Source organism: Procambarus clarkii, chromosome 47, assembly GCF_040958095.1.
Source record: "Procambarus clarkii isolate CNS0578487 chromosome 47, FALCON_Pclarkii_2.0, whole genome shotgun sequence".
NCBI classification, from domain to species: Eukaryota; Metazoa; Arthropoda; class Malacostraca; order Decapoda; family Cambaridae; genus Procambarus; species Procambarus clarkii.
In genome coordinates, this window is record NC_091196.1 from 34,403,025 (window position 1) to 34,429,612 (window position 26,588).

General features: G+C 45.0%; 1 protein-coding gene across 10 annotated transcripts in view; it reads right to left on the bottom strand.

The window, feature by feature from the left end:
- LOC123762901 (mitochondrial potassium channel ATP-binding subunit) overlaps positions 1-26,588 on the bottom strand; it is an 848,556-nt gene that overhangs the window by 456,458 nt on the left and 365,510 nt on the right. For all 10 annotated transcript variants that reach the window (XM_069302215.1, XM_069302213.1, XM_069302219.1 and 7 more), the window contains one exon: positions 471-546. In XM_069302215.1, coding sequence (XP_069158316.1) covers positions 471-546 — 76 coding nt within the window. The remainder of the gene's footprint in view (positions 1-470; positions 547-26,588) is intronic.

The window sequence follows — 26,588 nt, forward strand, 5'->3', positions numbered from 1 at the left end:
TAGCTCGAGAACTAAGGTCAGGAGAGTAAAAAGAGAATACACATTTTTGTTTTGACGCTTAAGCGACAAAAACGCCGCGCGCACATACCGCTTTTTTTTTAACCTTAGCCGGGCGGGCAAAAGTGTTAAGAAAATAATGTTTTTATGAATAATAACAAAAGAAAACATACTGTATTTGAAGAAGTAACTTTAAAGCAGAGTAGAAACTACTAACTAATAGGTGGTGAAAAACACCTCTTAAGGATGAGCCTTTATTTTCTGACAATGTTTCACTTTGGTAAAGTGTTATCGAGTTCATAAAACACTTGGTAAAGTTTCATACCATGCTAAATATTCATACTTAAATGGTGCTTTTCTCTATAATGAATATCTTATTACATCTTGAAATTTTAAAGTAACCAGCCCTTGAAAACACATGTGATATATAATTGAAGAGGCTCAGTATATATTAAAGCTAGAGTAAAGCTCACCTGAGCGACACTACGAAATCCTTGGGAGACACACATTTTGAAGGAGCTTTTGAAGTCCTGTACGTCAGCAGTTAATCTGAAAAAACAAGCATTGAATGTAATGAAACTCCAATTTCTGGGTGAACCCCGGTGGCTCCCTGAAAATACCAACTCCAATGTAGATGCCATCAGAGGCAGACTTCTCTGTCCTACTTGGGACCTAGTGCCAGAACCTATCCCCTCATAGGGGAACAGGAAACTATGGCATTTATATATCAAGTTATTCATTTATGCCACTACTGAAGAAGACACCCAGAAAGTTAGTGAATCAACACAAACTACAGCTGGCTGCTTCTGAGACCTGCAGGCTCAAAAAACCAGGGCAATGAATGTAATGAAACGCCATTTTCTTGGTGAGTCCTGGAGGCTCCCCAGAGCTATCCAGGCTGATAAGGATAGTTTTAACTTTTGGCATCAGTCGATGTGGGTGGAGTTCTAGACCTACCGGGGACCACAGCCAGAACCTGGCCCCCTCAGAGAGGCATGAGGAGCAATGGCCTATAGAAATGCACATGTGATTTTGGAGCATTCTATATCTGCCATGTACCAGGACTGGCACCCAAAAAGGTAAGCGCTTCAAAACAAACCCCTATTCTGGTGAAACCAAAGAAAATAACGAAACAAGTGGACAGAACTTCCCAAAGGGAAAACGAGCAAACAAGCATGACATCACACGAGCCACTCATTATGTCTGTGCAGCTTCCCCCCCCCCCTCCCCGGGAGGGGGGTAGGGGGAGCCCCAGACGTCCATGCCGGCAATCCACACCTTCAGTTCCGAGGCTGGATATCAAAATACGTGAAAACCGCCGACCGGAGGGAGGGAGGGAGGGAGGGAGGGTTGCCGGGGGAGCCTCCCGGACTCTCCCAGAAAAAGGCGTTTCATTACATTCAATGCTGGTTTTCTGGGGGAAGCCCCTACGGCTCCCCAGAGCTACTTCACCAAAGAATAAGGAAAGAAGGGGACATACCCCGGGAGGCGGTCAGTGCTCCACACCTCAACTCAAAGTCGACCCAAAGTGACATAGGCCTGACTCGGCCCAGGAACGTTCACGAGGTAGAGTGCAGCCAGGACCCTGTTCGACCGCCAAAAACCCTGTGCCCGAATGTCAACCCAGGATATGTTCCCAAAAACGGCAGCATGAGTAGCAAACTTACGAAGTCCTGGGTACGGGGATAGACCGCAGGCTGGCTAGACCTAATAACCCTGCGGACGACCTGAGAGACCCGTACCCGCGAACAGGGAAGAAGGGAAACCGGATCATCCCAAAGTGCATCCCCGGACACAGAAGCCGTGGTGCGCAAATAACGAAGTAGGGCGACAACCGGACACAAAACATGATGCACCCCCGGCCTGACCAACCAAGCATCAACAACCCAAGGACCCCTCCAGAAAGCAGCAGTCTCATTCTTTGACAGAAAAGAAGGAGACGCCTGTCTCCTTCGAACAAACCTCCATGACCGAAAGAGCAGAAACCCCTGCGCAGGAGGAGAGCATGAAGCTCCTTGACCCTACCCCCAGAGGCCAATGCCAACAAGAAGAGCCTTTAAAAACAGTTCTGAACCGAGGGGCCACCACAAACTGAGGAGAAGAGAGAAAAGAGAGCACCCAGTCCAATGACCAGGTCGGCTCAGGTGGCACATGAGCAGGCCGGAGGTGAAACTACACCCGAGAAAGGTTGCGGAACGGAGCAGAAGTGACATCCACCCCAAATGCAATCTGCAGTGGCTCCGCCAGCACTGAACAAAATGAGGCGACAGTATTTGGCATATGATGACGGTCCTGAAACAACCGAGAGAGAAAGGACAAAACAAGTGCCGAAAGGACTGACAGGAAATTTCATACTGCCGTCGAGACGAAACTCTCAGGTGGGACATCATCAATGAAGCCACCTGATAACCATACAAGTGGTGATAAATCCACGTCAAAAAGACCAGACACCAAGAGCGGAGGAGAAGATCGAACCAGCCACATACCGGACTGGACCGATCCGCTGAAAGAGGCAGAGCCACAGGAAGACCCTCGGGTTCGGACATCGAACAAGAGGAGCCTGAAACCAGGGCTGGGTTGGCCATCAAGGAGCCAACAGGACTACTCTCTCTAAGTAAGGACTAATACTTCCTGACGAAAGCATTAAGAGGTAAGCATCTCTAAGCGAGCTAAGACCAGGAGCAACAACCGAACCGGTGGGAAGAGGTACAGGTAACCCCACCTCAACCAGTCCAGCCGAAAGGCATCGATACCTGACTGCCTCACAGTCTGGGAAGGGTGCCACATACACTGGAAACTGGAAGATGCCTTGACCACACCGATATGAAGAGATCCACCTCTAGGCGCCCGTACGTCCGGCAGAGCCAACTGAATGAGTCGGCGTCGACCATCCATTCTGCGTATAGGGAAATGAACTGAGACAGGCCGTTCGCCGGGATGTTTGACACCACATGAATGTGAACCGCCAGGAGAACCAAACCCCGAGAACTGAGCAGATGAGTCACCTGAAGCAACTAGTCCTAAAGAGGCAAGGACCACATCGATCCCCTGCGGTTCAGACAATAAACCACCGGGGAGCATTCCGAATGGAGCTGGATCGTGGCTCCGCGAGCAACACGAACCCGCTGAAGCGAAAGCCACACTGCTGCAAACTCCTGCACCGTGCTGTGAGCCCGATGGAAGGACGGACCACACCCACCCTGGCTGGCTAGGTGAGCACTGGTCACAAAACCCCAGCCGAGTGACGAGGCATTCATAAACACATCAAGCGAGGGCTCAGAGAGGCGTCAGGGCACAGAACCCCAGAAAAATCCTCAGAGGAAACCGGCGACACAACAACCGACGCAAGGCTCCCGAGATCTGAACCCAGCGATCGCGAGAGAGGCGGAAGGGATGCCCCCGAAGAAACCAGAACAGTCACCGAAGCCAAATCCGACCCGACGAGTAGACCAGCACGGTGAAGTTCAGGCTCCCACACAGCCGCTCGAAGAACCGACAGGTTTCCTCCAAAAACAGTCGTAGGCAGAACCGCAGCCGCAACATCGCCGCAGGATGGAGAGATAAGGAAGCGGTCCAAGAGTCCCACACAAGACCCAGCCAAGTCCGAACCTGAGAGGGAACCAAATGAGACTTCCTCCAGTTCACCAAGAACCCAAGCCCAGTGAATTGGGAAAGAACCAAATCCCTGGTGAGCAGACACGCAGATTGGCTGGGAGCCGACACCCGCCAATCGTCAAGGTAAATCAGAACCTGAACCCCTAACAGACACAAACGGGTCACCATGACCCGGGTAAGACGTGTGAACCCACGAGGTGCCAGATTCAAACAGAAAGACAGGCAACAAAAGCAGTAAGCCTGTCGCCCCATGACAAAACCGAGCTAACCCTGAACCCCAGATGAATCAGGATGTGCCAATACACGTCCCGGAGGTCCAGAGACACCAACCAGGCATCTGGTGCCAAAAGTAGCCGGACCTGAGACAGCGGTCATCCAAAAGGAGGGGCAAAAGACCCAGGGGTTCAGATGGGACAAGTCCTGAATTCTTGAGATCTTGAGTGAATGAATCGCAGATCTGCACAGTCCCATTTCGGAACTGAAAACTGGCTGGAAACCCACTCCATGATGACCTGACAGAGCGCAGGAGAAGAGGCCCGCCCTGCCAGCTCCGATCCCCCCAAAGGAGGAAGAATGACCCAATGCCATCACAGGCCAGAGGAGACGACCCTAAATGCCCATGAATTGTGGGACCAGGTAAACAGCCTCCCCCCTATCGCTCAATGAACAGAAGCGAACCGCAAAAGGACCGATGACCCTTACGAAAGCCCGACCAATACCCAGAGCGATCATTGCATCGACCAAACGCCAACGACTCTGCAGGAAGGGCCAGTCCTGAATCTGGCACTACTGGCTTACGACGACCAAAGGAACCCCGAGACCTGGCGCAACCCTTCCAGGCAAGACCACAACGCCCTTGCCTCCCCCACAGGAGAACCAACAAGTCCGACATAGGCCGAAATTAGACGAAGCCACCTGCAGAAAATGCACCACCGCATTCTCTGCAAACAGCAACGGACAAAAAGGGGGATGAAAATCTAAGAGCCAGGGCCTAAGATGATTCCAAAGAATGGATGAGCAATGCCTGTTGGCACCAGCACACCCTCCGAATAGACAGTACATTTTAATACTAAATGTAATAAGTACAATCATGACTATCAAAATAGTACATAAATATACTAAATCGCCAGCATTGCACCAAAATATTGTGAATATTAGAGTATACCTGACAAGCTGTATAGAAAACCACAACCTAACCTAACCCTGAGAGTGTAGGAGGACAAGCATGTAAATAGCATTTATTGCTTCTTAATTACAATAAGTACTTAACCTATAGCTATATTGATATTACAATTATATAAAACTAATAAAACAAAACAAAAGTCTTTCAATAAATTATAAAGTAACTTAGGCTACCTGGTTGATTACCTGGTTGATGGGGTTTTGGGAGTTCTTCTACTCCCCAAGCCCGGCCCAAGACCAGGCTTGACTTGTGAGAGTTTGGTCCACCAGGCTGTTGCTTGGAGCGGCCCACAGGCCCAAACATCCACCACAGCCCGGTTGGTCCGGCACTCCTTGGAGGAAACAATCTAGTTTCCTCTTGAAGATGTCCTCGGTGGTTCTGGCAATATTTCTTATACTCACTGGGTGTTGAACAACCGTGGACCTCTGATGTTTATACAGTGTTCTCTGATTGTGCCTAACGTTCACTCCAGTATGTTGTTATTTTACTGTGTAGATTTGGAACTTGGCCCTCCAGTATCTTCCACGTGCATATTATTTGATATCTCTCTCGTCTTCTTTCTAGTGAGTATATTTGGAGGGCTTTGAGACAATTCCAATAATTTAGGTGCTTTATCATGTCTATGTGTGCAGTATATGTTCTCTGTATTCCCTCTATTTCTGCAATCTCTCCTGCTCTGAAGGGGGAAGTGAGTACTGAGCAGTACTCAAGACGAGACAACACAAGTGACTTGAAGAGTACAACCATTGTGATGGAATCCCTGGATTTTAAAAGTCTCGTAATCCATCCGATCATTTTTTTGGCTGACGCAATATTTGCTTGGTTATGCTCCCTAAACGTTAGGTCATCAGACATCATTACTCCCAAATCCTTTACATGATGTTTTCCTACTATGGGCACATTTGATTGTGTTTTGTACCCTGTATTATGTTTAACCCTTAAATGGCGCATGGCTATATACCATTTGACACCCACAGGCGCATACCCAAAAAAAAAAAAAAAAAAAATATTTTTTCTTCCTAACCTGTTAATTTGTGTTCACTGATCATTGATCATTGGAAAAATAATAAAAAAATCGTAAGTGGCATATATTGCCCGCTATAGGGCTGGGAAGTCTGGCAAAAAACAGGCGCTGACTCAGCGTGCGTCCCAGGTGGTCTGTTGATCGCCAGCTGTCAGGCCGGAGTTGCCACAAAGAGATAATTACCTAATTATTCCAATGTCTCTGATTGATATTTTGTAGTTTTTTGCTGTAATATTATTCAATAGTGTGAAGTGTGATATATTTATATAATAAAATGAGTGAATCATCACTGTACTCAAAAATATGGTGTGCATATTGTTGATTCAATTATGTTCATCAAACAGTGAACAAATACTTTGTCGGTTATTACACTATATACACAGGTTATATATAAGTATCTGCATGTTTTGTTCACCATAACGAACCACTAAGTTGCTATTATTTGTCAAAAAGTAACGAGGAGTGACCGCCGTGTACCAGCCAGCCACTCATGCCCTCCCTCAAGTCACCTGACTCACCCACATTCTCCGCTCACAATACTGTTTTTGCTTTTATTCACTATATACAGATGCTATATACAAGTATCTACATTCGTGTTCACCATAACGAACCACTAAGTAGCTACAGGCATACCTCAGTTTAAGAGTTTAATTGGTTCCTGGAGACGCCTCGTATTCCGAAAACTCGCATTCCGAAGCTAATTTCCCCATAAGAAATAAAGGGAAATGAATTAATCCGTTCCTGACTACCCCAAAAACCCCACATCAAACTAAATTTTTATACCTAATTCATCTAAATAAACCTACAAAACTATGTTCAAGTTATTACTTACCTTGCTGTTGAATGCTGTAGGCGTATGGAAGATGATGAGGAGGTGGGAGGAAGAGAGGAGTTACTGTTTGGAAGGGGAGTCCCCTTCCGTTATCACATCAGGAAGTGAGGACTTCACTAGTATGCACACTCTGGCACATTTTGCCTGCATACCACTAGGACTTGCTTGTTTTACTAAGAATTTGTCTAATGACACTTGTTTTTCCCTACATTTTAACACTTGTCTGTAGTAAGACATCACATTATCATTTAAAAGGTCAATGCAACGGCCTGCTACAGCTTTATCTGGGTGAGTTTTTTCAACAAAACTTTGCAGTTCTTCCCATACTTCACACATTTTCTTAATCAAAAAGGGACATCCTCTACTGCCTCTACTCACAGCTATTTTCTTAGGTTGAACCTTACCAATGGCTTTCTTGAGACCCATGGCAAGATATATAATCACAACTTTTATGCTCAAATGGCAAAAAAAACGATAAAAAAAACTGTAAATCCTTGTGAAGAATTCAGGTGGGATAGTCACTGGAGACGAGACACTGGTAAACTGAGGCGCGATCGCCATGCCACCACGCGCCAGTCGGCCTGTACAGTATCAACAAACTCGCGTCCCGAGGTAACCCTCGCCTTCCAAGACATATTTTTGGAGTAAATCCTGCTAGTCTTCCGAAAAACTCGCATACAGGGACACTCGCATTCCGAGGTACCACTGTATTATGAGTCAAAAAGTAACGAGGAGTGACCGCCGAGTACCAGCCAGCCACTCACGTCCTCCCTCAAGTCACCTGACTCACCCACATTCTCCTCCCACAATACTGTTTTTGCTTTTATTCACTATATACAGACGCTATATATAAATATCTACATTCGTGTTCACCATAACGAACCACTAAGTTGGTATGCTGAGAGGTAGTGGCAGTGGCAGTGGCAGGCAGTGGCAGCCCGCCACTGGCTGCCACTCCCTCCCTCCCTCACCTCACCTGACTTGCCACCATTCTCCACCCACCATACTGTTTTTGCTGTTATATACAAACGTTATATATAAGTATTTACATGTTTTGTTCACCATAACTGTACATCTAAGCTTGTATGGTGAGTAAAGGCACAAAGACGTAGGACCTCACACAGTCAGCTGATGGCTGCCGCCCTAAAGGCCAGATGCACTAATATTTCTCCTCCAACAATACTGTTTGTGGTGTTATTACGCTATATACACACATTATATATAAATATCTACCTGTTTTATTCACCATACTTGTACATGTAAACTGGTATGGTGCCCAAAAACCATTGTGGTAACCAGTAAACATGATAAATCGTGCAGATGACGCCACCGCCCTCACCAAAATGGCGGCTCCCACCCTACTCCTCTTGCTGTTTATACCCTCTATACACACGTTATATACAAGTATCTACATTTGTGTTCACCATAGCGAACCACTAAGCTGGTATGGTGAGTGCAGTCAATAAAAGGTGGCCACACACAGTCAGAAGACAACGCCACCACTCTCCCTCCCACAGGAAAGAGATGGTTGGGTTGACTGCATCTATCTGGACCTAAAAAAGGCTTTCGACAGAGTTACCCATAAGAGGTTGTTCTGGAAACTGGAAAATATTGGAGGGGTGACAGGTACGCTTCTAACCTGGATGAAAATTTTTTCTGACTGATAGAAAAATGAGGGCAGTGATCAGAGGCAATGTATCGGACTGGAGAAATGTCACAAGTGGAGTACCACAGGGTTCAGTTCTTGCACCAGTGATGTTTATTGTCTACATAAATGATCTACCAGTTGGTATACAGAATTATATGAACATGTTTGCTGATGATGCTAAGATAATAGGAAGGATAAAAAACTTAGATGATTGTCATGCCTTTCAAGATGACCTGGACAAAATAAGTATATGGAGCACCACTTGGCAAATGGAATTTAATGTTAATAAATGCCATGTTTTGGAATGTGGAATAGGAGAACATAGACCCCACACAACCTATATATATTATGTGAAAAATCTTTAAAGAATTCTGATAAAGAAAGAGATCTAGGGGTGGTTCTAGATAGAAAACTATCACCTGAGGACCACATAAAGAATATTGTGCGAGGAGCCTATGCCACATTTTCTAACTTCAGAATTGCTTTTAAATACATGGATGGCGATATACTAAAGAAATTGTTCACGACTTTTGTTAGGCCAAAGCTAGAATATGCAGCGGTTGTGTGGTGCCCATATCTTAAGAAGCACATCAACAAACTGGAAAAGGTGCAAAGACATGCTACTAAGTGGATCCCAGAACTGAAGGGCAAGAGCTACGAAGAGAGGTTAGAGGCATTAAATATGCTAAAACTGGAAGACAGAAGAAAAAGAGGTGATATGATCACTACATATAAAATAGTAACAGGAATTGATAAAATCGATAGGGAAGATTTCCGAGACCTGGAACTTTAAGAACAAGAGGTCATTGATATAAACTAGCTAAACACAGATGCCGAAGAAATATAAGAAAATTCACTTTCGCAAACAGAGTGGTAGACGATTGGAACAAGTTAGGTGAGAAGGTGGTGGAGGCCAAGACCGTCAGTAGTTTCAAAGCGTTATATGACAAAGAGTGCTGGGAAGACGGGACACCACGAGCGTAGCTCTCATTCTGTAACTACACTTAGGTAATTACAGCATTACTCCTCCCTCCATGGAGCACAGCACTAAATATCACCACAATCCTGCTATTATCAGAACCCTGGTCAGTTTTATCACAGTCAGGGGTCTTCAGTAATAATATCATTGCTACATAATAGCATGAACAAGTATGTTATGGCATTTTTAGGCGATGCTGTGGTCACAAGCTGAACAGCAGTGCTGTAAGCTCATGCTGCGTGCATCAGGCTTGGTAGCTCACTCAATACTGAGGGCCCCTAACACCGGGGAGTTTGGCCCACGATTTTTTTTTAAATGGCGTCTGTTTACAAGAGCCCTGATGAAGGTGTGGTGAACCCCGTGTATCCGCGGGCCGTTTAAATCTTGCGTAGTACTCAAAAGCATCACATGATGCGATGCGCAATTTACTGCAAGTCGGTCAAAGCATCATATGATGCGATGCGCAATTGAAGGGTTAACCGCTAAAGCCAGTGGCGGGCTGCCACTGGCACTGCCACTCAGCATGCCAATTTAGTGGTTCACTATTGTGTGCCCTACAAGCCATGCTGCACCCGCCGATGCTGAATTCCCATCAACAAGTCGTGCAGCCTCCGCCGGCAACGAATGCTCTGCAAGCTATGCTGCACCCGCTGATGCTGAATTCCCATCGATAAGTTGTGCAGCCTTCGCCGGCAACGAATGCTCTGCAAGCTATGCTGCACCCGCCGATGCTGAATTCCCATCGACAAGTTGTGCAGCCTCCGCCGGCAACGAATGCTTTGCAAGATATGCTGCACCCGCCGATGCTGAATTTCCATCAATAAGTCGTGCAGCCTCCGCCGGCAACGAATGCTCTGCAAGATATGCTCCACCCGCCAATGCTAAATTCCCATCAACAAGTCATGGAGCATCCGCGGGCAATGAATGCTCTGCAAGCTATGTTGCACCCGCTGATGCTGAATTCCCATCAAAATTCGTGTAGCCTCCACTAACGATATAAAATATGATTGAAAGTCATATAAATTGGTGTAAAAAGTGTTGATAGAGCACAGCATTGTAAGTGTTAATAATTATTTAAGCCTTGACAAAAAGATACTGTACAGTGTAAATATACAGTAGAAATAATTTTCAATTGTGAATTAGAATTAGAACTCATGTGAATTAGTAGTAAGGCTAGCTGTTGTGTGAAGTGAATACCTGAAAATAAGTGTACATTCTGTATGTACCCTGTATACAGTACTGAACAATATAAAACAAGTGCTGCAGAGGATGACGTAATCTTCGCAGCTTCGTAATCTTCAGCTTCATTAACCCTTCCACTGCTCAGGGGTCCTGAGGATATTTACACCCCTGTGCGCAAGAAAACAAAAAATTCTAAATAATTATTTCGTCTTCTTAAAATGTTAATATAAATAAATAAATAAATAAATAAATGTTTATTTAGGTAAGGTACATACATAAAGAGATTTTACAAAGTTTGTTGGATTAATAAACAGAGCTAGTACATACAATGCCTAAAGCCACTATTACGCAAAGCGTTTCGGGCAGTGTTCCCTGAGCACAGGAAAAACAAAAAATAAATCGTAGGTGACATATTTTGGGCGCAATTGACCGAGGAAGTCTGGCAAAAAGCGGGCGTTGACAGAGCGGTCGTCAGAGTCAGTCAGTCACCTGCGCTGACAGAGCGAGTTGCCACAAAGATATTATCACTTAATTATTTCTATGTCCCTGATTGATTTTTTCTTAGTTTTTTGCAGTAATATTATTCAATAGTGTGTATTGTAATATATTTATATAATAAAAGGGTGAATAATCGCTATACTCAAAAGTATGATATGCATATTAGTGATTCAATTATTACGTTCATAAAACAATAAATAAATGGTTTTGCTCCTATTACACTCTATACACAGGTTATATATAAGTATCTGCATGTTTTGTTCACCATAACGAACCACTAAGTTGGTATTGAGAGTCGAAAAGCAACGAGGAGTGACCGCCTCACACCAGCCAGCCACTCGCTGCCACTCCCTCAACAACGCCTCACTCGCCCACTTTTTGCTCCCACCATCCTGTTTTATGTTTTATTCAAAATATACAGACGTTATATATAAGAATCAACATGTTTTGTTCACCACAACTGTACAACTAAGCTGATATAGTTAGTTCAGGCACTTAGAGTCGTCGCTACACACATACACAGTCAGCTGGCGGCTCCCTCACTCATTCAAGGTCACGTGCACTAAACTTTCTCCTCCAACAATACTGTTTGTGGTGTTATTACACTATATATGGACGTTATATATAAGTATGTATATATTTTGTTCACCACAACTGTACAGCTAACCTGATATAGTTCAGGCACTTGGAGTCGTCACTATACACACAGTCCGCTGGCGGCTCCCTTACTCATTCAAGGTCACACGCACTAAACTTTCTCCCCCAACAATACTATTTGCAGTGTTATTACCCTATATACACATATTATATATAAGTATCTACATGTTGTATGCACCGTAACTGTACACCTAAGCTTGTAGAGTGCCCAAAGAGCATAGTGGCCACCCTCTAAACAGCTAGACAAATCATGCAGACGACGTCACCTCCGTCACCCAAATGGCTCCTCCCAGCATAATCCTTTTGCTGTTATTACACTAATACACACATTATATATAAGTATCTACATTTGTGTTCACCATAGAGAACCACTAAGCTGGTATGGTGAATGCAGACAATAACAGGTGGCCACACAGTCAGTAAGCAATGCTATCTCCCTCAGCATTACTCCTCCCACATAGTGCTAATTATTACAACAATCCTGCTATTATCACAACCCTGGTTATTTATATCACAGTCAGGGGTCATCTGTAATATTGTAATCGCTAAATAATAGCAATTATATATTTATTTTGACATTTTTCGGTGATGCTGTGGTCACAAGCTGAACAGCAATGCTGTTAGCTCATGCTGCGTGCGCCAACCTTGGTTGCTCTAACAGTACTGTGCCTCTCATACCTGAGAATATTGCCCACGATTTTTTTTTTAAATGGTGTCTGTTTACAAGAGCCCTGAGGAAGCTAATGTGAACCCCGTGTAACCGCGGGCCATTTGAATCGGGCCTGGCACCCAATGGCGCTTATGTACGCCATGCGCACCGTGGGACTTGTTACTCATGGCGTATATATACGCCATGCGCAGGTTAACCCCCAAACCGCGCATATCATATATAAATGATATCAGTGACAAAACCGAAACCGCGCACATCATTTATATATGATTTCGTGTCTAGCGCACTAATTTAAACGCCCCGCCTGGGATAGGGGCAGCTATAGTACAGCAACGACCGATAGTTGCCAGATGCCACCTAGAAAAAAAATCCAGGCCAACATTCTTGGGTGTTACAGCGTCAGTATTGAGCAAGCCACCAAGGCTGGCGCACGCAGCACGAGCTCACAGCACCGCTGTTCAGCTTGTGACCACAGCATCGCCTACAAATACCATAATATAAATGATACTGCTGTTATTTAGCAGTGATAGTATTACTGAAGCCCCCTGACTGTGATAAAACTGACCAGGATTCTGATAATAGCAGGATTGTGGTGATATTTAGCACTGTGCTCCATGGAGGGAGGAGTAAGGCTGTGGGAGGGAGGGTTGTGGCGTCGTCTTCTGACTGTGTGTGGCCACCATTTATTGACTGCACTCACCATACCAGCTTAGTGGTTCCCCATGGTGAACACAAATGTAGATACTTATATATAATGTGTGTATAGTGTGAGATAACAGCGAGAGGAGTAGGTTGGGAGCCGCCATTTTGGTGAGGGAGGAGCGTCGTCTGCACGACTTGGCATGTTGTTTACTGATGGCCACTATGATCTTTGGGCACCATACCAGCTTATTTGTTCAGATATGGTGAATAAAACAGGTAGATACTTATATATAATGTGTGTATATAGTGTAATAACACCACAAACAATATTGTTGGAGGAGAAATATTATTGCGCCTGGCCTTGAGGGCGGCCGCCGATCAGCTGACTGTGTGAGTAGCTACGTCTTTCTGCCTTTACTCACCATACAAGCTTGGATGTACAGTTATGGTGAACAAAACATGTAAATATGTATATATAACGTCTGTGAATAGTGAATAAATACAGAAAGAGTATTGTGGGAGGTGAATGAGGGTGAGTGAGGTGGTGTTGAGGGAGGGAGTGGCAGTGAGTGGCTCGCTGGTGTTTGGCGATCACTCCTCGTTGCTTTTTGACTCACAAGACCAACTTAGTAGTTCGTTATGGTGTACAAAACATGCAAATACTTATATATAACCTGTGTATATAGTGTAACAACAGTAAAACTATTTGTTTATTGTTTTATGAACATAATAATTGAATCACTAATATGCACATCATATTTTTGAGTACAGCGATAGTTCACACATTTTATAATATAAATGTATCACAATTCACTGTATGGAATAATATTACTGCAAAAAAAACTAAGAAAAAATCAATCAGAGACATTGAAATAATTAGGTAATAATATATTTGTGGCAACTGACGTCTGACAGCTCGGGCGGAGTAGACCTCATCTGGCGAAGGCTCTGCCAACGCCCCTTTTTTGCCAGACTTCCCTGCACTATTGCGGCTAAAATGTGCCACCTACGATTTTTTTGTTATTTTTTCCATGATCAGGGAACAAAAATGAACACTTCTATAAGACGAAAGAATTTTTTGGATTTTTTTGTTGTTGCGCCTGTGGGTGTGAATTCCATTTGGGCCCCTAGCGGTTTGAGGGCTAATGCACAACTATATTCTACCCACTTCAAGACTCCGCATCAATATACAGTATCCACTCAACTTAACGACCTCTTTTATACCGATCTGCCGGTATTAATGACCGGTTTGGGAGATCGGTATCTGGAGCCTTTTATACCGGTCTGGTGGTCGATATTACCAACGGTCGGTATTGGGTTTGTTTTCGCATCGGCAGCCCCCCCTCACATGGCGACCAGCGTTCATCCAGAGTGGTATATTAAATCTTAACTTTCTTTTAAAATGACTCAGTTTTATGAAGAAAATTCTAAATTATTATTAAAAGATTTTAAAACAATTGTTATTAAACGAAATTCTTTGTTTTCTTATTAAATACCTTATATAGTATAGGCAATAGGTACTTTTTTCCCCACGGACCTAGAACGTACTGCGCCTGGCCATGTGACCGCATTGTTTTCTGTGAACTCGCGCGGCTGAGAGCAATGTCTCAGAATATTAGCCAGAGAAAATTAAATTCAGACAAAAATAGATAAATTCATGATTTCAATGGTTCGTGAAAGCACCCACTAGGAATTCAACAAGTCATGCAGCATCCGCTGGCAACGAGTGCCCTACAAGCCATGCTGCACCCGCCGATGCTGAATTCCCATCTACAAGTTGTGCAGCCTCCACTGGCAATGAGTGCCCTACAAGCCATGCTGCACCCGCCGATGCTGAATTCCCATCAACAAGTTGTGCAGCCTCCGCCGGCAACGAATGCTCTGCAAGCTATGCTGCACCCGCCGATGCTGAATTCCCATCAAGTCGTGCAGTCTCCACCGGCAACGAATGCTCTGCAAGCTATGCTGCACCCGCCGATGCTGAATTCCCATCAACAAGTTGTGCAGCCTCCGCCGGCAACAAATGCTCTGCAAGCTATGCTGCACCCACCGATGATGAGTTCCCATCGACAAGTTGTGCAGCCTCCGGCGGCAAGCTATGCTGCACCCGCCGATGCTGCATTCCCATCGACAAGTTGTGCAGCCTCCGCCGGCAACGAATGCTTTGCAAGATATGCTGCACCCGCCGATGCTGAATTTCCATCAATAAGTTGTGCAGCCTCCGCCAGCAACGAATGCTCTGCAAGATATGCTGCACCTGCCGATGCTGAATTTCCATCGACAAGTCATGGAGCATCCGCCGGCAACGAATGCTCTGCAAGCCATGTTGTACCCGCTGATGCTGAATTCCCATCAGAAGTCATGTAGCCTCCACTAACGATTTAAAATATGATTGAAAGGCATATAAATTAGTGTAAAAAGTGTTGATAGAGTACAGTATTGTAAGTGTTAATGATTATTTAAACCTTGACAAAAAGATATTGTACAGTATAAATATACAGTAGAAATAATTTTCAATTGTGAATTAGAATTAGAACTCATGTGAATTAGTAGTAAGGCTAGCTGTTGTGTGAAGTGAATGCCTGAAAATAAGTGTTCATACTGTATGTACCCTGTATATAGTACTGAACAATATAAAACAAGCGCTGCAGAGGATGACGTTATCTTCACAGCTTCACAGCTCCGTAATCTTCAGCTTCATTAAAAGTAAGTCAATTTACCAATTTTATTATAGTATTTCAACATATTGTTTTTTTTTTTTTTCAAGAAAAGTTACATATTAATCTCTGCAAATGTATATTCTATCATTAGCAGAGAAAAGGTGAGCTCAAAATATTTCGTCTTGGCTAGCTCTCAGTGACAAGGCTCGATCGCCATTGTATGGCCTGGCCGCCACAGCCTGTGTCATAACATTAAAAATACATTACCTGCACTGTTCAGGGTAAAACAAAACGCATCTCTAAAATTTTATTGAGAAAATATTAACAATCACTGATTGATATATGAAATATTTTACAATACAAAGGAATGAACCAATTTTTTCCCACCCATCTGGACTTTATCAGACCGTGTTCACACATCATCCATGCAGCAGCCACCAGCTGGCTTAATCGTCGGCGTGGCACTAAATTGGAACGCAATTACACAATGAACTTTATTTAATTTTAGTTATACAGTATAAAATATATCTTACCTGAATGTTACTTGAAAAATTACCTGACCCGACTTAACTTCGGAAATAACGGATCTCCGGAAATAACGTCCAGGGTACAGCCCCATATAGGCCGTTAAATTAATATATATACAATGAGGGCCTCGACTTACGATGCTAATCTGTTCCTAGAGACGAATCGTAAGTCGAAATATCGTAAGTCGAAGCGATTTTTCCCATAAGAAATAAAGGGATTTGAATTAATCCGTTCCCCACCCTCCAAAATCTTAACATACAAATACATTTTATACTGAATACAATGTTTTTTTCTAACTACAATACAATACCAAAGTTTCACTTACCTTTATGGAGGGCTCTTGATGGCATATGGAAGATGGTGATGAGGGGGGGAGGAGTAGAGTTGTTGCTGTTTGGAAGGGGAGTCCTCTTCCATTATCATATCAGACAGTGATGTTTTCTCTGGGGTACTCTCTCTCCTACGTTTTGCCTGAATACCACTAGGACCTGGTTGTGGTTCAGTGCTTGTTTATCTCACTACAAATTTGTCAAGAGACATTTGTTTTTCCCTTCTTTTTAACGTTAGTCAGTAATGATGCATCACAGTGTCATTGACTACGTTAAGGCAACGACATACTGCAGCTTGATTTGGGTGAGTCGTTTCAGCAAAGGTTTGCAATTCTTCCCATGCTGCACACATTTTCTTAATTGTTGAGGAAGAGACATTCTGTACTCTTGTTTCTGCTCTATGGTCATCCTTACATGGGTTTTCATATGTTTATCCTTATCACTGACTTTCCTGGGACTCATGGCGTGATATATAATAATTAATGTTCAAAATGCAAAAAATCACCACAAACGCAAAATTTCTTATAGGCGCGATCGTCACTAAGCGGGCAGCTGTAGTAAACTGAGGCAGGGCGGCTGCGTGAACGGGAACCGGTCAACCCGAACGTGTACCAACAGATATCGGATGTCGACGACACCATCGGATGTCGAGTCACATTTTTCAATTAAATTTATATCGTAACTCGAAATTATCGTAAGTAGGGGCAATCGTATGTTGAGGTGCCACTGTATACACGTTATATATAAGTATCTACATTCGTGTTCACCATAACGAACCACTAAGTTGGTAGACTGAGTGGCAGTGGCAACTAGTGGCAGCCTGCCACTGGCTGCCACTCCCTCCCTCCCTCACCTCACCTGACTCGCCACCATTCTCCTCCCACCATACTGTTTTTGCTTTTATATACATACATTATATGTACGTATCTGCATGTTTTGTTTACCATAGGGAACAACTAAGCTGGTATAGTGAGTCCAGACAGTAAAAGGTGGTCACACAGAGTCAGCAGACAATGCTACCTCCCTCCCCACCAAGATTACTCCTCCCACTACAGCACTAATTATCACAACAATCCTACTATTATCAGAATCCTGGTCATTTTTATCACAGGGGGTCTTCTGTAACAATATCATCACTAAATAATAGCATGAACATGCATATTATGGCATTTTTAGGCGATGCTGTGGTCACAAGCTGAACAGCAGTGTTGTGAGCTCATGCTGCGTGCATCAGGCTTGGTGGCTCACTCAATACTGAGGCCCCTCACACCCGGGAATTTGGCCCACGACTTTTTTTTTTTTTAAATGGCGTCTGTTTACAAGAGCCCTGATAAAGGTAATTACATAAGTGTAGTTACAGGATGAGAGCTACTCTTGTGGTGTCCCGTCTCCCCAGCACTCTTTGTCATATAATGCTTTGAAATTACTGACGGTTTTGGCCTCCACCACCTTCTCACTTAACTTGTTCCAACCGTCTACCACTCTATATACAAAAGTGAATTTTCGTATATTTCTCCGGCAGCTTTGTTTCGTTAGTTTAAATCTATGACCTCTTGTTCTTGAAGTTCTGGGTCTTAGGAATTCTTCCCTATCAATTTTATCGATTCCTGTTACTATTTTGAAGGTAGTGATCATATCGCCCTTTTGTTCTATCTTCTAGTTTTGCATATTTAATGTCTCTAACCTCTTCTCGTAGCTCTTGTCCTTCAGTTCTGGGAGCCACTTAGTAGCATGTCTTTGCTCCTTTTCCAGTTTGTTGATGTGCTTCTTAAAATATGGGCACTATACAACCGCTGCATATTCCAGCTTTGGTCTAATAAAAGTCGTGAACAATTTCTTTAGTATTTCTCCATCCATGTATTTAAAAGCAATTCTGAGGTTAGAAAGCGTGGCATAGGCTCCTCGCACAATGTTCTCAATGTGGTCCTCAGGTGACAGTTTTCTATCCAGAACCACCCCTAGATCCCTTTCTTTGTCAGAATTCTTTAAAGATTTCTCACATAATTTATAGGTTGAGTGGGGTCTCTGTTCGCCAATTCCATATTCCATAACATGGCATTTATTCACATTAAATTCCATTTTCCAAGTGTTGCTCCATTTACTTATTTTGTCCAGGTCTTCTTGAAGGGCATGACAATCATCTAGGTTTCTTATTTTCCCTATTATCTTAGCATCATCAGCAAACATGTTCATGTAATTCTGTATTCCCACTAGTAGATCGTTTATGTAGACAATGAACATTACTGGTGCAAGAACTGAACCCTGTGGTACTCCACTCGTAACATTCCACCAATCCGATACCTTGCCTCTGATTACAGCCCTCATTTTTCTGTCAGTTAGGAAATTTTTCATCCACATTAGTAGCTTACCTGTCACTCCTCCAATATGTTTCAGTTTCCAGAACAACCTCTTATGGGGAACTCTGTCGAAAGCCTTTTTTAGGTCCAGATAGATGCAGTCAACCCAACCATCTCTTTCCTGTAAAATCTCTGTGGCTCAATCATAAAAACTGAGCAAGTTCATTACACAGGATCTTCCAGATCGAAAACCATACTGTCTGTATATTATATCTTTTCCTCCAGGTGTTCTACCCATTTAGTTTTAATTCTTTTTTCCAATATTTTGACTATTACACTTGTCAATGATACAGGTCTATAATTAAGGGGGTCTTCCCTGTTTCCACTTTTGTAGATTGGAACTATGTTAGCCTTTTTCCACACATCAGCTACAACTCCTGTAAACAGGGATGCCTGAAAAATCAGTTGAAGTGGAATGCTGAGCTCAGGTGCACATTCTCTCAGAACCCATGGTGAAACTCGATCTGGACTAACTGATTTGTTCTTACTTAGCTCCTTGAGCATTTTTTCCACTTCATCGCTAGACACCTCTATGTGCTCTATGTTGTTTCCTGGAATTCTTATTGTGTCTGGTTCCCTAAAGATTTCATTTTGTACAAACACACTTTGGAACTTTTCGTTTAGTGTTTCACACATTTCCTTTTCATTTTCCGTGAATTTATTTCCCATTTTCAACCTCTGAATATTATCCTTTACCTGCAAGTTGTTGCTTATGAGTTTATAGAATAGACCTGGTTCTGTTTTACATTTATCTGCAATCCCTTTTTCAAAATTTCTTTCTGCCTCTCTCCTCACTGCCGTGTAGTTGTTTCTCGCATCTTTGTATCGCTGGTATGTTTGCGGGTTTGGCCTCTTCCTGTATTGATTCCATTTTTGTGTCTTTTGGTCTCTGGCCCTCTCGCAATTTCTATTGAACCAATCCTGTTTCCTAGTTCTGCATCTCTGTTTTGGTATAAATTTTTTTGTGCCTTTATTATATATTTCACAAAACTTGACATGCATCTCATTCACTTCCTTGTCTAGCATTAAGTCTGTCCAATTATACTCACTAAAAAAATTTCTAAGGTGGCCATAATGTCCTGTCCTGAAGTCAGGTTTTTCAACTGCTTCAACTTCCTTATTTTTTTCCGATTATAACGTATTGCATACTTTATTCCCAAAAAGACATGGTCACTTTTACCCAAAGGAGGAAGGTACTGAATGTCAAATATCTCTTCCTCCTTCCTGGTAAATATCAAATCTAGCATGGAGGGAACGTCTCCTTCCCTCATCCTCGTAGCTTGTTTAACATGTTGATACAAGAATGTTTCCAGGATGAGGTCTACAAATCTACAGGTCCAAAAATCTTCTGTTGTAGCTTCATATGCTTCCCAGTCTATGGATTTCAAGTTGTAGTCACCAACTATCAACAGTCGTGATCTATCGTTGTCCGCTCTCGCTATAATCTCTCTCATTATTGTTACAAGATCTTCGTGTTTACTATCTAGCTCCTCCTTTAACCATGTGCTGCTTGGCGGTGGACTATATGCATTTATGATCATTAGTTTATTATCCTCATGGCAGATCTCTAGTGCTATTGTGTCAACTTCTTGTGGATTGGCAGTCATTATTTCCCTCACCAGCACAGCAACGCCACCGCCTTTCCTAATTTTTCTGTCCCGTCTCCAAATTGAGTAGCCCCTTGGGAATATGACCTCATTTAAAATAACATCTTCAAATTTTGTCTCCGTGAGTGCAACAATGTCTGGTGTCTGCAGCTGTATTACATCACTTAACTCCAGTATCTTCGATCTCATTCCATCTATGTTGGTGTATGCAATCTTCAGGAACTTGTTCCCCCTCTCCTTATTTTTCACTCCCCCTCTCTCTATTGATTTTGTTGGTTTGCCTTTATGTACCACTTTACTGGTCTGCCTACCCCTATCACTTTGTAGAAAAAAGAATTGATTTCTTCTTCATTCCTGCCCTCATTTAAACTTTTTGCCTCGGTGAGGTTCAGTTTCAGCTTCTCTCTGTCTTCTTTTGAAAATCTCGTCTTAACGACCACACTTTCCCATCCTCATCACTTTGTAATTTTCTGGCATTCCTGAGTACTTCTTCCATCTGTTTTGCACCGTTTAGGGTGATCCTCAAATGTCGCTCTTTCCCTTTTACGTATTTGCCTATTCTCCTGTAGTCGCACACATTCTCTATGGTAGTAAGACTTTCTACGAGGCCATCAATTTTATCTAGGTGAGGTGAATCCCGTTTATCCGCGGGCCGTTTAAATCTAGCATAGTACTTCAATACATCATATGATGGGATGCGCAATTTATAGCAAGTCACTCAACCCATCATATGATGTGTTGCACAACTTAAGGGTTAAAATAGTAGACATGGGTTGACATTTTGAGGGTGAGGTAGGTTACATGAAGTTAATTAGGTAGTACTTAGTTTTTATCTTAAACTGGTTGGGAGAGGTACAGTCTTTAACATGATTAGGATGGTCATTCCACATTCTGGGTCCCTTGATTTGTAAAGCATTTCTAGTTTTATTAAGTCGTACTCTTGGAATATCAAATAGGTATTTGTTTCTGGTGTGGTGCTCATGGCATCTGATACAACCTTCTAGGAAGCTTTTAAGGTCAGAATTGACATTACAGTTCAGCATTTTATATATATATAAATTACACATGAGAGGTTGTGCAGTGACCTAATATCTAACATACTCAGAGATTTGAGTGAGGGTACCGAGTGATGTCTGGGGCGAGAGTTAGATATTGTCCTGAGAGCAGCTTTGTGTTGAGTAATTAGAAGATGTAAATGATTTTGGGTAGTGAACCCCAAGCACAAATACCATAGTTGAGATAAGGATAGATGAGAGAATAATGAAGTGTCACCAGGGGAGGGTGAGGTACATAGTATCTGATCTTAGAAAGACTGCCAACAGTTTTTTAAACTTTTCTTGGGGGAGCCCCTACGGCTCCCTGGAGCTTACTAGGCTGATATGCTAATGTCAGACTTTGGCATCAGTCATGTGTATGGAGTTCTTATGGGCCTACTGGGGACCACGAGCCAGAACCTGTCCCCCTCTAGAGAGGCAAGGGGAGCAATGGCCTATAGAAACCCCCGTGTAACTGGAAGCATTCTATGTCTGCCATCGACTGGGTTAGGCACCCAGAAAGGTAGGTGTCCCAAAACAAACCCCTATTCTGGTGAAAATTGCAACCAAAAGCCGAACGAGTGGATAGAACTCCACAAACAAAAACAAGCAAACTAGTATTACTTCATTCGTCATCGCGCCACCGTCTGCGTTGCTCCCCTGTTATGATCCCAGGTAGCGAAAAAACGAGTCTTCCCTTTGAGAATTATCTATCAAGCCTGACCTGACTAGGAGGTCGGAGATATACAGACATGAAGATTCATATGTAAAAATAATTGGGTAAATTTTAAAGAGAGTTTAGGAATATGGGCAGTGAATAAGAAAATAGATAAATGACTGGTTATGAGATGTGGATAATTTGCTGGAGGCGTGAGGCTCGCTTCGAGAGGGCTCTGACCCCACTTGAGTACCAGACATCGTGAGGGGAAGCTGGGCTCCGTGTGAGCTCCCGTTGGAGAGGATCCCCTGTTGGATATACCTTCAAGAGAAAGGAAGTGTGCAGACGTTCCAGCTGTGGAATCGAGCTGGGAATGTGAGGTCTCAAGTCCTGAACGGCAAGGAGAGTTTGTTAAGCCGCCCAGAGACATTATCGTGGGCCGTGGGAGCGCCCTGATCAGACTGTCAGAGGGAGAGCACCCTCAACTAGACAATCTGTGGTTTGTCTTTGGAAGAAGTTGCTGAGAACTTCGAGCCAGTAGAGTGAGTTAGTGGAAGAGACTCCAAGACTGTGGAAGGAGTAGTGTACTCTGAGGAAGAGTAGCCCCCACAGTAAAGAGTAGGACCTTGAGCTGTGAGGAGAAGCAGTGAAGAGGAGTGTCACGTGCTTTTGTAATACCAGTGGCAAAACTCCAGTTCTGTTCGAGGAAACTTCATGGTGTAGCAGCCAGGAGAGCTGTGGAGGACCATAGTAGAAGTGGTGAAGCACCATAGTTGCTCAAGGAAGACTTCATGATGTAGCAGCCTGGAGGAGCTGCGGAGGATCCTGGTAGTTAAACCTGGAAGAACCTGAAGATGTCAGGGTAGTGAACTTCCAGATGTGGAAGGGAGGTTCTGGTTAATTACTTGTAGGGAGTTGGTAGAGTGTTTGGTTGTCATTAGCGTGCAAGATGCAGTGAAAGGTGAGTGATTGTTTGCCATTCTTGTGCCAAGGAGTACTTATACTGAAGTATAGAGTTACAGTCGTAGGCTGGATTACCTGCAGAGACATACATATGTGTTCTAGGACTGATAGGGTGGTCGATTGATCATTGTTGTATATCAAGGAACATTTATACTAATATTTATGTTATTGCATTCATATGCTGATTTTCCTTGCACATGTTTCCAGATATATATTCTCTTGCTGATAGCGCAACATTGTGTTATAAGACTTGACCTACTTGAGGAGGTTGGTAGTATTAGGTGGTGAATCAGGAGATAGGATAGCACTTGATAAGCAGATGATAGAGTTCTGATGGTGTTGGAGTGCAACCTGACTGAAATAGTATAGAGTGTAGGATTCATTATTATTATTATATGTGTGTATGTATTGTGTATGTGCTATGTCCAGTAAATGTATTCAAATTTGCTGGTGTTTGCCCTTGTCGTAGTGAGGCTTCCCAGGAAGTAGGAAAGAAGGAGAGAGAGAGAGAGAGAACCAAGAACCATCGCTGTGGACAGGGTAGAACGGAAAACTAATAAGTCAAAGGGGGATTGAGGAGATCATATCACATAAGGAGAGAGTGGGGAGTCACAGCGGCTCGAGTGGGTGTGTGCATGTGACAACGAGGCTAAGTATTGGAGCCGCATCCCCTAAATGTGTGACGTTGAGCCCCTCTCCAAGAGCCAGAAGCGCCCAGGGTGATCTCCTGGTAAAGTATAAGCACTCTACCGAGTTGGGGGTTGGGTTGTCCACAAAGAGGGATCAACGACAACAACACACCCAACCCACAATATAATACCCCCCTCCTCGGGAGGGGAAAGGGAGAGCCCCAGACCTACCGCACCGGCGATCCACACCCCAGTTCTTGAGGCTGATGCTATCGGCTTGGTTCTATGCTCTGGCTCTGGTCTTTTTGCGGCGCTGTACTTTGAGTGTGGCTGCTTATCTTGAGATCTTGAGGTTATCTTGAGATGATTTCGGGGCTTTAGTGTCCCCGCGGTCCGGTCCTCGACCAGGCCTCCACCCCCAGGACGCAGCCAGTGACAGCTGACTAACTCCCAGGTACCTATTTACTGCTAGGTAACAGGGGCATTTAGGGTGAAAGAAACTTTGCCCATTTGTTTCTGCCTCGTGCGGGAATCGAACCCGCGCCACAGAATTACGAGTCCTGCGCGCTATCCACCAGGCTACGAGGCCCCCCCGTTTCCCTGTGCTGTTCTCCAGGAGTGCGAGAGCCAGGAGTTATTCCTCAGTACTCGGGCTGCATTCGCCTAGGGTTCCCTTCCCTAGGTGCCCTGTAAGTACTGCCCTTGGGGCTTCCACAAGTTCCTCGAGGTCTGCCTCTGTGGGTCTGTTTTACTGCTCAGTTTCTTGGCCGCTCTTTGGGTGCTTAGGGGTTTTGTCTCCCCTAGTTTACCTTAGGGTAAGAGGCAGTTTTCGCACTGGTAGGGGCGCAGGGTGCTGTGCAGCTAGTTGTCACCTATCACAGCGGCCGGCTCTGTTCCTTGGGGTACGTTGTCCTCTTGCGGGGTTTTGATTTTCTTTTTGTTTTTGCCTTGGTGGGGGTTTCTGCTCTCATTGCCACTGGTGTTTGGCCTCACCCTGATGCTTGGTGGTGCCCCCTGCTTGATCCCCGTGAGTGTACACGTCCCTGGGGTTCAGCTTTAGACAGTTTGTTGCTAGTTTTGGGCGCCGGTTAGCAGTACCCTGCCTGGGTTTACCTGAGCGCGAGTCCTCTTCAAGTGAATGCTCGGGACCCTGGGAATCCTCTAGGGGACGCGTGGGTCTGATGGATGTGACCCCGGTGTCCCCTCTCGCTTCGTGCGAGTTTGAGGGTTGTTCAGTCCCCTTGTCTCAAGGCGACCCTCACTGTTTTTACCTCCATCATGCAGCCTATTGGGTCGGTGACACTTTCAACCCCGAGTCCTGTGAGTATTGTTGCTTGCTGGTGACTCAATTTACCAAGTCTTTGGATGGTGATCTTCGGGGTACAGGCTGCACAGAAGTTGCATTCTAGGTTTCGTGTGTTGCAACGCGCTAGATTGGTTGTTCACCCGGATGCCCCACGGCTGCCCCGTTTTGCTTATAGGGACCCAGACTTGGGGGTGGGGGTCGCTTTGACCCTGGTTCAGTCCGCACCTCCCGGTCTTTCCCCCTTCTCTTGTGCGTTCTGGTCCCCCTCCCCTGCTTCTGGCCCCGAAACGTCTGAGGGTTTCGAAGTCGGGGCTAGTTGGTCTTGAAACTCGGGCAGCCTTGGGGGATGCCCCTTCCGGTGTGGCGACAAAGGCATTCGAGTCTCCTTCCCCGGCCGAAACCTCTGGGTCTGACCCGTGCACCTGATTCTTTCCGGCTTCTATGGCTGCGCCGGCCTTGTCTAGTGGGGTCGGTGCTTGGGGGAAGGACTCTTCCCCGGGTCCTGCTGGGGATGACCCTGGGGCTGGGGAGGGGCTGACTTGGAGGCCTTGGGCCCTGCTGGACCCCACCTGGGTTTTTGTATCCTTTGAGCGGGGCTTACTGTTGCAAGGAGTGGGGTTTTCTTCCCCCCCCCCCCCTGCGTACGAGTTGGATTTGGTGTCTGCCCCTCTCCTGGCTCGGTTCCGTGTTCCCCCGGGGGCTTCGGTTCCGTCTTTCCGGAGGTTTTCAGCTTATTGTATCCAACCTGCTGCGGTGCGGGGGGCCCTTGCGGCGAACCTCCTGCGTGACCCAGATTATGCCTCGGCAATGGACCCCTCGGCTTTCAGGTTTGGGAATTTATTCCCTTTCTGGCTCCGTTACGAGGTTCTGGAGTCATCCTGGCTGGCGGACTGTCCTGTCTTTGCTTTGGAGGCTTGGCACTCTTTCTGCCATTCCCAGGCGCTTGAGTGGTGGGAGGCTTCGACGGTGCTTCAGGTTTTCCTGGGGGGCGACCTTGAGCACCTCTATGAGTGCTTGTTTGCTCCTGCCCTTCCCTGTGATGTCGGTGTCGTTCAGCTCCATGTGCAGGTTCCCCTCCTTTCAGCAGCGCATGTGGCGGAGAACTTGTGCGCTCGGGGCCTTTTGGTTGCGCCCTTGCGCTTCTTTTCCCTCCTGGAGCTGTCTTCTGACTGGCTCAAGGAGGATGTGGGGGCGCTTGGGGCTGTTCCGGGGTCTGGCGCCTTGGCCTCGGCGGCTCGCTTGTCGGCTGCCATGCTGAAGCTTTTCGCGTCAATCTTGCGGGATGCGGTGGCTCTGTTTTATGCCTCCCGGCTCGCGTGTCGGCAGGCTGTGCTTGCCTCCTCTGTGGAATCCGCTTGGGCCTTGGCTCTTAGGCTTTCAAACCCTTTTTGTCCCCTCTTGTTTGAGGCTTCAGTCATTGCACAGTTTATTCAGGCTGCTTCGGCTTCTTGCCGTAGTATGTCGGACTTGCTGGTTCTCCGGGGGTCCCATGGTGGGCCTTCGCGGAAGGGTCGTGCCAAGGTTAGGGGGTTCTTCTCATCGTGGTAGGCCACTGTTATCAGGTCCGGGTTCGGCGCCTCCTTCGGACCC